The 13,273-nt window shown below is 45.8% G+C and overlaps 1 protein-coding gene across 2 annotated transcripts in view; it reads left to right on the top strand.

The window, feature by feature from the left end:
* Positions 1-361: 361 nt before the first annotated feature.
* The window catches only part of LOC117504823 (NACHT, LRR and PYD domains-containing protein 3-like), a 56,873-nt gene continuing 43,961 nt past the window's right edge, over positions 362-13,273 (top strand). For both annotated transcript variants that reach the window (XM_034164359.1, XM_034164360.1), the window contains exons 1-2: positions 362-473; positions 7,437-7,649. In XM_034164359.1, the coding sequence (XP_034020250.1) occupies positions 7,568-7,649 (82 nt within the window). In that variant the 5' untranslated portion in view covers positions 362-473; positions 7,437-7,567. The remainder of the gene's footprint in view (positions 474-7,436; positions 7,650-13,273) is intronic.

The raw sequence follows: 13,273 nt of genomic DNA on the forward strand, positions 1-13,273 counted from the left end.
GCTCCAGAGGTCTCCCATCCAAGTACTAATCAGATGCTGCTCTGCTTAGCTTCTGAGATCTGATGGGATCAGACTGACACAGAGCAGACCAGCTGTGAGAGATTTTTACAGGTCATTGACCTCTAGCTGACCCCAGGGGTCAAGCTGTGAGCGCCTCCACATCTTAAAGCTTTTGTCATCAAGAGCAAATACTGAAAGTTTCGCTTTTCTTTCATTTTGTGCACAATTCTTATGCTCAAGAGCCTCACTAGTGGGGACTCTTTGGGTCCCTCTGGAACTCTGTCGGTGTAGAAATTGGACTTTCTTGTCCCCGGTGTGACTCTGAACACCAGGGGGCAGCACTGCACCGTGTATCTCATTTCCGGGTTGGCGAGTCGGAGGTGGGTTTCAGAGTTGGACTGAATTCTGTCTCTTTTGTCTTTTGGACTGCCGTCTGCGTCTCTCTGTCTCTGCTGTCGGCCACTGGTCATCAGGTAAAGGTTGTTTTTAACTTGTCAATCACGCCATCAAGTGTTAAATGTTGGTTGTTTCGTTTGTTCGCCGTCGGGCTTCAGATTCGCTCAGAAATATTATGACGACGAAAAAATTTAGATTTATGAGTTAAGAAAACGCCCTGATGAAGACTCTGAGTTAAAACTCTTTGTTGAACTCATCTTAATAAGTTGTTGCTCCGTGTGCGCAGACTAGTGATGTTAAGCTCGAGTCAGGCTGCTCGACACAGCATCGAGTTTTATGAACCGAAGTGTCTGTGAACAGCGTTTCGAGCACGCCCCCATCACGTGACCACTGCGAGCGAGGCCTCGTTACGTCACACCACGTATCGAGTTCCGCGGGAAATTCAAACAATCTGGGCATTTCAATACGACCCGCCAAGTATTTAAATGAGATCTGAATCTTAGCTCAAACCGTGGGTTTTTGAGAGGAGGAGATCGCTAGCAACACTGTTATTACCAATTAGCACGTGAATCTGAGCCAAGGAAAGCATTAGTTTATAGTTAATTTAGTCTAGTTAGCTACATACACATAGGATCTAACAGACAGACACACACAACATATACAACATTTATTCACACAGTACATCAACACAGTTATAGGTCAGACTATATATTATAGGTAGATCAGAAACTGAGCTGACTGACTGAAGAGCTGTGATTTTGTTGAAGTGAAAGGTGTGAGAAAGGTGAGTGTGTGTGTGAGAGAGTGAGTAGTGGTGAGGAAGGGACATGGAGGAGCCAGTTCCAAAAAGAACACGATCAACTGCTTGGGAGCACTTTGATCTAATAAGCCCCAAAAAGGTCAAGTGCTTGATTTGTGCTCAAGAGTTGAGGTACAGTAACAAAACGTCTTCAATGACACCTGAGGTCCAAACATCCCGAGACATCAGAGGCTGCTGCTCCTGGAGCAGGAATCAGGTAATGTAAGCTGTATTTTACTCATCTAAGATTAAAACATACTCAAAAACAAAAATAGCTCAGCATGTCAGACTGTGTTTCTATTAAAGGCAGACAAGCTGAGCTGGATGAGGCACTGGTGGACTATGTTGTGGAAGATGCACAACCGTTCAAAATAATGGAGAGCAAAGCCTTCAGGGCTTTACTACAAAGGTTTGACCCAACATATGCCCACCTCCAGAGGAGAAGACCGGCTCAAATACTGGGTGACACGAGTCGCAGTCTATCCCAATTTACAGAGAATGGCAAAAAAATATTTGTCGATGAAGCAACATCAGTGCCTTGTGAGCGGGTCTTCGCCAAAGCTGGAGAGGTGGTGAGGCAGAAGAGGAGCCGATTAAAGTCCAGCACTGTTGAAATTCTTTTTTTTTAATAAAAATTGTTGAAAGTTGCACAATCACCGTCTCCTATCCCCTCTATTCTAATTTATAAATTAAAGCAACATGAGCACCAGTTGCAGAAGCACGTCTTTCTCACTTTTCCCGTCACATTTTATCCAAATATAGTTTGAGGAATGATAATACAAATCTACATATAGTCTACAATAAAGGCTTTCATAACCATTATGTGTGCATCTGTAGGGGCTATTTATTACATTAAAAAGACACAATAATACATATGACTTTTTTTCTTATTATTTTTCAAGAACAAACCACATCAGTCATGAATTACTGCAAACATTTGTCAGGGCACTCGCTCAAGGTAATTCTCAAAGCAATCCATCAGATGTCACCCTTTAAGCTGTATCAAACGCCTCGAAGCAGTGTGTCGATTTTCAGCCAGTTGTGTTGCAGTGGCTCATTGGTTCATGAGGCTTCGAAATTGCCATCACTATCGTGCTGTTTCTCAGAAATCACGTGACCGACAGGCGCCAGGAGGCGTGCAGGCTGTTGATTGGTCAGGCCTCGGCTCTGAGATGTCGTTGCGTTTCCTTTCTTGATGTGGTCAAGCTGTTGATTTATAATCACAGAATCGCAGAAAGGAATAAAACTTAATTTTTGTGTCGTGGAACTGCAGAGGTTTGCAGTTAAGGCTCAGAAAATTAAATTTGAAGTTGTGCCGGGGCTGGATCTTTCAACAAGACAATGACCCTAAACACTGCTCAAAATCTACTGAGGCATTCATGCAGAGGAACAAGTACAAGGTTCTGGAATGGCCATCTCAGACCCCAGACCTGAATATTATTGAAAATCTGTGGTGTGATTTTAAGCGGGCTGTCCATGCCCAGAAACCAACAAAGAAAGCAAAACAGTACTGAACCACTTTGCCATTTGTATTGAACATGGGTTCATTCATTCAAAGTTACATTACAGTGACATCTAGTGGTGAAATACTAGACAACACTGTTAAAATATGTTCAGCTGATTCACTTGACATGTTGACTAGTATCTGGGATTGATAGAAGGTGTGCTTTAGGAAACAAAGTATGTGCAGGGAAGGTGGGCTGTGCTTGTGTAACTCAGGACAGTCATGAATTTTGGGGATGGGAATTCAGACATTGTTATTTAGGACACAAAATAGGTGCAGGGAAAGTGGGTTGTACTTGTGTAACAGACGGTCATGAATTTTGGGGATGGGAATTCAGAGGTTTTTATTGAGGAATAAGAGTTTTTCCACTGTTTTTGGACTCAGGTGATTCCTTTTTTTGCTCTCCAGCTTTTGGAAAAAAAGACATTCACAAGGAACAGATGAGGCTGGTATGCATAAATATTGTTTAGCCAACAAGAATAAATGTGGGGAAACATTTCTGTGGTCATTCCAGTACAGCAGAGGATTCTCCGATCTTTGCAAGGGAGGATCAGTCATGTATCTCTGAACTTCAATCGTGGCATCCGATGTATAATTCCTGTGAGCTCTTGCTTGTGATACACCTCGAGCGAAACTTGTCCAGAGGTTTAAAGCTGAAAGACAAAGATTTGACAATCAAGAACACAGACAGGTTTCTCTCTCTCTCTGTGTGTGTGTGTGTGTGTGTGTGTGTGTGTGTGTGTGTGTGTGTGTGTGTGTGTGTGTGTGTGTGTGTGTGTGTGTGTGTGTGTGTGTGTGTGTGTGTGTGTGTGTGTGTGTGTGTGTGTGTGTGTGTGTTCATAATTACCAACTTACAACTACCTGTGGAGGACGGATTTTGTGCATTTGTTGCCGGTTGAGGTGGAGCAGAAGTTGACGGATGATCTGATAAGGTTTCCACTTGTGTGTGCCTCACCACTGCTGCACATTCAGCTGTAAGTTTCCTCACAGCATTGTGGGCCTTCTCTGGACTGTATAATCCGATGGATTTAAATCTTGGATCCAGCAGAGTGGCAAGTGACAGTACAGTTGAGCTTTCCAGGTTGTCAATCTTATTGTTGAGGGTTGTCGTGATAGTCTGTCCAAGAAGTGTAGCTGTTACATTTGTTGTTTTCATGATTGCTTCCCGGGTGGCTTGAAACAACATCTTCACTAGTGGAATCACCATTTAACCAGACACTCTCCTCTCCTGGGACAGCTCCACAGTTGCTGTATAGAATGGGGTGAGCACTTGGAGACAGGCTGCGATGGTTTCATATTCCTCAGACAAAAGAGGATGGACATCTGTCTTCAGCGATGCCAGAGCTGCCCCGACTGTCTGCCTCTCATTGTACAAGCACTGTAGCATCATAAAGGTGCTGTTCCAGCGAGTGTCCACCTCCTGTATGAGCTTCATCACAGCACACTTCATTTGCTGTCGCACCTGTTTGACTTTTTCTTTGCCGGCAGTGCTGGACCTAAAATAAGTCACCACTTTTTGTGCCTTTGTGCGCAGATCTGCTGGGCCAGGCGTTTGATCCAGGGATTTTTTTCACTACCAAATTGAATGCATGTGCAATGCAAACAACATGTCGTAAGGCGAGCTTGTTTGCAGTGGACACCATGTTTGCAGCCGCATCAGTCACTTGGCATTGAACCTTCCCCTCCAGTCCCCACTGCACCATCAGAGACCTCTGAGCAGCTGCAGTGTTTTCAGCAGTGTGGTCTTGGGGGAAAGGCAGCACTCCTCAAAGTAAAGTGGCCATCTTCATGTCATCAGCACACAGTGACACGTTACTGCCAGATAAGTATCCATATTGGTGGAGGTCCACATATTAGAGGTCAGACTGAATCCCTCCACGCTCTGCAGTTGAACCTTGGCTTTGACTATCTCCTCCTCATATTTCTTCTCCACCATCTTCTTCAGAGCCTGTCTGGAAGGCAGAGTGTATGTGGGGTCAAGCTTTCCCACAAACTCTTTGAAGCCTGGATCGTCCACAGTGGTCAAAGGCTGAGAGTCCTTCACCAACATGTTCACCAGAGCCTCATCCAGCTCCTGCTTTCAGTCCACTAAGACAGAATCAAACAAATAAAACTGTTATTTGACATCATGTTACTGTAATATTTTAGTGGTGTGTAGAGTTGTGTGAATAATCATATCTATTGAACATAACCTACCACGAACAGTGATCTCCTGCTTGTTTTCATGCATCGAGGACGTATTGTTATTATACACCACCTGCATGGAACAATGCAAGCACTGGACCTGTATGAAGAGTAATGATCAAACAAGAACACAAACTGTCAGGTCATAGAAAATCACTTAAATCACTGCACAGGCAACTGTACCTAACTTACAGGCTGCTACATGACTACCTTTTAAGTTGCTTGTTTCGTAATAAAGCACTCACCTTATTAGGACTGATCAGCTCAAAGTGTTCCCACATTTGAGAACGGCTTCTCTTCCTGGTTGGCTCCATGTTGATCCAAAAGCAGTGATGATGATGATGACAAGAACAACTCCAACAAACCCACATGTTGTTTGTTATGACAAGTGCCTTTAAGGTGCGTTTTGGCACGCAGAAACTTCCTGAAGCAAGTCTCGCGTCAGTGACTCATCTCGCAATATGAAGCGATTCATTCGGGACTGAAGCAGTCACTGCTTCATACGTTCTCACTTACGTCATTTGCTCTGCTGCAAAGCGAACTTTAAAGCAGTGGTTCAAAAAGAACGCAACAAGCTTGAAGCACGGATCGGCGCTTTGGTGTCAGACTGACATCACTACTGTCTACCCTTCTGCAGTGTCGGGACCCTAAGATAGGCGGCAATGGTGGGAGCTCTGGCCCCAGGAATACATTTAACATCATCCGACGTCTGTAACCTGACTTTGCGGGTGATAGAATCCCCTACCACTAAAGCCCGGCGTTTTGGCCTGGAGATAGGAGTGGAAGTCACTCGTGGGCTCAAAGAACTCACATCAGGCACATCCAAGGAAGAAAATCGGTTCACAGTTCACAGATGACTGTGATTTGGGTGCCACAAAGGGGCACTGAGCCCCACGTGACCTCCTCCGACTAACCACAGTCTGAAAACCGTCCTCCACAGCCGGCGTTTCTAGGCTGATGCCAATGGGCACGCCAGCCGGCCTAACACCAACCTCACCTGGAGAGCACGTAAGATCTATCTCCACTGAGCTAACAAGCTGTTCTAGCTTTTGGACACGGCTCTTTAGAAGAGCCACCCTTTCTTCCAGCATCACGCACAACAGTTACACCGAAAAGCTAACAGAAATATCAAAGAAACGGGCGGGGGGGGAGTCAACATAGCTAACACAAGCCACCCCCAAAATCCACACAAGAGTCCCGGCTTCCCCGCAGGAATGACGAGGTGACTGTTGATGTTGGCGGCAGCCCCCACGAGTTGCGGGCCTGGCGGGCGGCCTCTGACGAGTCGCTGGCCTGGTTAGTGACCTCCAACGAGCTATGCGCCTGGATGGGGGCACTGACACAGCCGTGAGCCTGGCCGGCGGACGGCAAACATGGCTGTGAGCTGCAGCAAGCGGTACAACAGTCTGCACAAACGCCGACCGTCTGCTTCTTGCCAGTCTTGATTTGTGTAGCACTAAAATTTGGTGCTCGACAAACCGACTCTGTGAAGGATAGAAAAGGTGAGGTAAGTCAGCAGCTACAACTAATATCCTTCAAAGGCACACACTATCAGCAACACATTCATGTCTGAATTTAAGCTTTATGTAAATGAGCAGCTTCTCACAACAGGTGGAGGATCATCTGTCCGCACGCCACGGCCGTGAGAAGCGAGCTGCACAACTCTCATCAATATTCACATATACTGCGTAACAAAATACCAAATTACTGTTAACAATTATTCAGACAATCAAATCACCTCTGATGTGTGCTGACAGCATGTGTCCCTCACCCGTCCTCCTTCACAGGCACGATGTGTCAAACCCAGGCGCGGCCCTCAGCGTCTCACAAACGAACATCACAAGGTCGAGTTCCCGGCAATTCTGCTCGAATCACACATGGCTTAAATGCAGAACGCCATCTCATTATCTGCTTCAGCTGAAAGTCTTTAAGGTTGCACGTGAGCATCATCCACAGGTGCTGCAAATCACGTTGATGAGGGTGAAGGACTCTTCTGCCAGCACCTTCTCCACAGACAATAAATCAGTTTGCATACCACCTGGAGAGCAAAGAAAAGAAAAGAACACCAAAATGTCCAGCCAAACCCCCCCAACACACAACAAATATTTGCTCATTTTGAAATGGATGCCTGCAACAGGTTTCAAAAAAGCTGTATTCTGTATTCTAAATCATTGTATTATGTTTTTATTCTTTTATTTATTTTTATTCAGTTTTATCTGTTGTGCTTGAAGCTGGGTCTATAACCGTATTGGCCTCTGCCTCAAAAAACACTTGTCACCCACATGTGGGCTCACCACCAGCAGGGAGCCTGTAAAGGGTCTGGAGCTCTGTTACGGGCAGTGGACAAATACCCACAAGGCATGTACGTGAAAAGGAAAAAAAAGAAAAAGAAAAAAGCTTCAAATGGAGAAAAAACAACAACCTGAAATATAGTGTCTCCACGTGACAATACTGTGAGACCGCTCAGAGTGTGGACCTTAAACTAAACTCTTCTTCACAGTATGAGTGAATGTTGAGGAGCAGTGATCTGTCTGATCTTCTCCTGTTCTTCAGTCTGCAGGCTGATTTCCACAGTCAGAGTTCAGCAGCCAAATCGCTGACAGACAGAACAAAACATTTCCTGGACCACAAGAATCCAACCTCAGGAGACCCACCGCAGAGTTCTGAGAGGGAAAAGAAAAACCATGAAGAGGAGGAGGAGGAGGAGGGAGTGTCCCTCAGAGTCTGAAGGACATGTAGACACCAAGAAGGTGATGAAGGGTTGCGGTAAGTGTCAAATAAATAAATGGACTGTATTTATATAGTGCTTTACAATAATGCCTCACGTTCACCCCGATGATCAGGCTGCTACCATACAATCGCTCATTACACACTCGGACCAACTAGGGGATTAAGGACCTTGCCCCAGGGCCCTTAGTGATTTTCCAGTCAGGCTGGGATTTGAACAGAGGATCCTCTGGTCTCAGGTCCAACACTTAACCACTAGATCATCACCTCCCCTAAAGTGTCAAAAATAATCACAAAATTATTTCACTTCCTGTGAAAATTGCGTCGTCCCCGTTTTATTTTGGACATAATAAATTCATTTTGTTGTCAAATTATTTGCTGTAACTGTATATTTAGCTCATAATTCACATTATTAATTAATGAGGTCACTCAGCTGTTAACGTCTTTTTAATTTGGTCACTTTTGATTTGGTGAAGATCATTACATAAATAGATTTTAAGGTCAGGGGTCACAGTGTGTGCTGGTGTTGTGCATCTCAGAAAATCATGAAAAAGTTCAATAGTTTTTGTCAGGAATTGTAATTATTATATATTCTAGACTCATATATAAAAGAAAATGTTTGAAGCATTTTGAGTTCTTGTCCCCACAGAAATGAAACCTTCCCGATACGATATATTTCTTTGTCAATTTCAAAAACTGTTGCGTAAACGCGGCACCATTTCCGTCCCGCACTGAAAATGCTGTAGTTCCATATTCCTGGTTTGTATGTGGCGCTATAACGCTTCCACAAAAATGGAGAAGATGAGGTATTCCGGTGATGTCATAATAAGAGAACAGGTTAGAGACGAGGCTCCGTCAGGGGAAAAGTAGAAAAAAAGTGACAACTGCATATATTTAAAGCCTTCAGAAAAGAAATGAATTCCCAAAGGTGACATCTTCCAGAGGACACGGAAAACAATTAAGGGACTTTGAGAGAAACAGACGGTCAATCACCGAGCACGGACAGTGCTAGCTTAGATGCTCCTAATTGCGGCGACCAAGCAGCATGTGAGGCTTAAACGTCTCTGATAGACGAAATGAGAAAACTCAGCATTGAAAATACTCAGGGGCGTAAACAAACAGCACAGACTCGTGAGCGTTTGGGGAAAAAAGCTGTGTGTGATATTAAAGGGCACCCGGGTGACAACCAGCAAAGGATTTGTGGGCTGGAGGGGAGAGTGAATGAGGTGGAGGTGGGGGGGGGGCAGCGTCGCGTGTTATGGTACCTGCTACAACGTGAACAACATCTCACAGCTGTTTGTGATGATCTACAAAACAGGTTGAGACCAAACAACCTTCGAATATTCCAAATGCCTGAGGGGAGTGAACAAGGACAGGTGGTTGCTTTTGTAAAGGACCTGCTTCCCAAAGTGCTGAAGCTGCTTCCCAACCTGGATATTAAAGTTGAAAGAGCTCAGCACTCACTCCATCCTGACCGATGGACCCAGCTGCTCCGCCCAGATCAATCATCATCAGATTCCTCCACGCAGCAGTAAAAGACATCGTTCTACAGCAAGCATGGAGCCAAGGAAAGGTGATGTTTCAAGACAAGAGGATATTCTTCAATCAAGATTATTCTCCTGAGCTACAGAAGAAGAGGGCTGAGGTCCATGAAGTCATCAAGCAATTAAAGCAAAAGGACCTACAGGCAAAGTGCCTTCATCCAGCACGACTGAAGCTCAGGATGGACTTGGGAGAAAAAAACGTTTTCCACACTGATGAACGCCGCTGACACTCTGAGGTAGCTGAGTGTCCAGGTAGAGTGTGGAGAGAAGGAGCGCATCAAGGAGAGACTGACTGAAGGATGGAACATCAACGCAAAGAGGAAGAAAAACAACCCGCTGGTGACATCAGATCTGAAGGCCGAGATGGAAGAAGAAAAGGAGAACGAGGAGATATTAAATGACCTCATTGTGACTCGAGACGAGGGGACTCTTTGTTTACATGAGTAATTCACCCTCGCTAAGAAACGCACCTTACAGAAGTAGAACAGCAGAAATGAAAAAGAGGTTTATAGGAGCTCATACGGGCAACGCAAAATGGACTGCATTTATATATCACTTTTCCATCTGTATCAGACGCTCAAAGCACTTTACAGTAATGCCTCACATCCACCCCGATGTGAGGCTGCTGCCATGCAAGGTGCTCACTACACACCGGGAGCAACTAGGAGCTCAAGGACCTTGCTCAAGGGCTCTTAGTTATTTTCCAGTCAGGCTGGGATTTGAACTGAGGATCCTCTGGTCTGAATTCCAACACTTAACCACGAGAGCATCGCCTCCAACAAAAAGAGAGGAGTAGCTATACTCAGAGGGGTGACCCGCTGCTTCGGCCATTCAAACATTTACAAGGTTTTTACAAAGCTGAAGAAACAGAAAACAGGAAATCAAACACGACATTATAACAAAAGAACATCTGTTTGATGAGAAGTCCATACCAGCAGTTATGCCGCAGGCAGGGTCATCCAGCAGTCCTCGTGCTGTCAGTGGGCCTGTTCCCACGGCTGTGTCCATTCCAAACGCAGTGTGCAGTCTGTCAGTCCAGCATCCTGTGTTCGGTAGCTGTCCCGCTATCGGTACTTCAGACAGAGGGGAAAAGAGCGGAATCAGTCTCCCAGAAAAACTACACCTCAGCTGTAATTCATCAGCAGTACATCGAAAGGAAAGCAGAGAAAATACTAAGGTGATAGCTGGCCGCTATCCCTAAGCTTCACTAATGGTCCCAGAATTTAAAGTTGAGGCTGAGACCTGTTCCATAATTAATAAAAATGAATTTAAAAGGATAGGAACCATAGTTCCATACTATGCCAGTATGCTAGCCATACGAGAGGGAGAATAAATGCGTCTTAAGTCTGGACTTGAAAGTCTCCACAGAATCTGACTGTTTTATTGATGCAGGGAGATCATTCCACAGAACAAGGGCACGATAAGAGAAAGCTCTGTGACCCACAGACGTCTTATTCACCTTAGGGACACAAAGTAGTCCTGGACCCTGACAGCGCAGAGCCCGGGCCGGTACGTAGGGTTTAATTAGGTCAGCTAGGTAGGGAGGTGCCAGTCTGTGAACAATTTTATAGGCTAATAGCAGAACCTTAAAATCTGATCTCACTGGGACAGGAAGCCAGTGAAGAGACACCAAAATGGGTGTAATGTGGTCAAACTTTCTGCTTTGTGTTAAAAGTCTGGCTGCAGCATTTTGAACCAATTGGAGAGCCCTAATGCTGGACTGCGGTAAACCAGAAAATAGAACATTACAATAGTCCAATCTAGAAGAGATAAACGCATGAATCAGGGTCTCAGCATCAGCCATAGACAGGATGGGACGAATCTTCACTATATTTTGCAGATGGAAGAAAGCAGTCCTGGTAATATCTCTAATGTGGAGGTCAAAGGACAACGTAGGATAAAAAAATTACCCCAAGGTTCCTCACTTTGTCAGTGTGATTTACAACCCCAATTCCATTGAAGTTGGGACATTGTGTAAAATGTAATTAAAAACAGAATACAATGATTTTCAAATCCTCTTCAACCTATATTCAACTGAATACACCACAAAGACAAGATATTTAATGTTCAAACTGATAAACTTTATTGTTTTTGTGCAAATATTTGCTCATTTTGAAATGGATGCCTGTAACACATTTCAAAAAGCTGGGACAGTGGTATGTTTACACTGATGTGTTACATCACCTTTCCTTCTAACAACACTCAATAAGCGTTTGGGAACTGAGGACACTAATTGTTAAAGCTTTGTAGGTGGAATTCTTTCCCATTCTTGCTTGATGTACGACTTCAGTTCTTCAACAGTCCGGGGTCTCCATTGTCGTATTTTGCGCTTCATAATGTGCCACACATTTTCACTGGGCGACAGGTCTGGACTGCAGGCAGGCCAGTCTAGTACCCGCACTCTTTTACTACGAAGCCACGCTGTTGGAACACGTGCAGAATGTGGCTTGGCATTGTCTTGCTGAAATAAGCAGGGACGTCCCTGAAAAAGACGTTGCTTGGATGGCAGCATGTGTTGCTCCAAAACCTGGATGTACCTTTCAGCATTGATGGTGCCATTACAGATGTGTAAGTTGTCCATGTCATGGGCACTAACACACCCCCATACCATCACAGGGGATCAGAAGGCTTATTTATATGAACCTTATAATGTGCTACTTAAAACCCAATATAATGTGCGTGTAAGTACTAAGCTAGTGAAGTGCATTAAAAGGGTGTGAAATGTGAGACCGAACACCACGCAGCCAGAGGAAGGGAGAGGCACAGTGCAGGGAGCGGACCGCACATCCCAGCCCCACCGGTCTCCACAACCGACCCCATTCCCAAGGGAGGCACCAGGGCAACCACGAGACAGGGAGGCGGCGGGCAGTCCTGGGGGAAAACCAACCAACAAGGGAGCCAGGGAGTCAGGCAGCCAGAGAAGGATGAGCCACCCGACAGGGCACTCCCCCAACCCAGGGAAGGCATGAGATGAGGCCTAAGAGTGGCAGGGGCAACCGAGGAGCCGGAGGGAGAGACGGTTGCAACAAATTATATTTTAGACCGCCAACAGCTAGTAAGCTAAACCCAGATTTATAAATTAGAGCAACACCCCTGCATTTCTTTGTGTCATGAGGGACGTGACTAAATATGTACGCCAGTGGGCAGGCTTCATTTAGGGGGAGGACAGCAGTAGGTTTAAGCTAGGTTTCACATAAACCAATCATATCTAAGTGGTGCTGCATAATTGGATCGTTTGTCAACAGTGGTTTTGAGGACAGTGACCTTATGTTTATGAGACCCAAATGAAGGACGTCAGTGGGAGTGACAATTGACCATTGGGATTTGGGGGTGATTCCAGAGTAGTGTATATATAAGATGCCTAAGTTTCGGTGAAAGGAGTTCCACCCAGGAACCGTCACCTTATCGTGGTGGAGAGGTTTGTGTACCGTGATGGACCTGAGACCTGTGTTGTCTGGACCCTTTTTGCTCCTGGTAGGGTCTCCATAGTAAATTGGTCTCCGGAGAGGGGCCAGACTAATAATGATTTCACAATGATACCATGACAAAACAAGGCAGAGGAAACGTAACCCGGGCCGAGGAAGCCCAGGCCCCCATCTGGAGCCAGGCCTGAATGGAGGGCCCGTCAGCGAGCGGCTGGTGGCTGGTCTTGCCACGGTGCCCCATCGTCTCCGCCTTGTGGGCTCACCACCGCACCGGGAACCGCTGGTGTCGGATGCGCTGTCCCATGGTTGACAGTAAAAGTCAAGGGCCTCGGTGGACCAGACCCGGGCTAGCTCTGGGGGTGTGGAACATCACCTCACTGTGGGGGAAGGAGCCAGCACAGCCTTGGCTCTGGAACCACTCTTCTTGATAGACGTTGGACCTTATTCTTCTCTGGAGTTGCCCAGGATGGGAGGTGCTTGACAGGTGTGGGGATAGTCCCTGGCTGAGCGCCGCTACATTGGCGTTTACCCCAGTAGATGAGAGGGTTGCCTCCCTGTGCCTTCGGGTGGTGGGAGGGAAAACTCTGACTGTTGTTTTTTCAGGTGCAGGTGCATACGCACAATTTCTCGCTGATCTGACTTGGCAGCAGGAAAAGGGACATGACAGACGAGATGCTTCAATTGAAGTCTTTAC

This window comes from Thalassophryne amazonica, chromosome 23 (assembly GCF_902500255.1).
Source record: "Thalassophryne amazonica chromosome 23, fThaAma1.1, whole genome shotgun sequence".
In the NCBI taxonomy this organism is placed as follows: Eukaryota; Metazoa; Chordata; class Actinopteri; order Batrachoidiformes; family Batrachoididae; genus Thalassophryne; species Thalassophryne amazonica.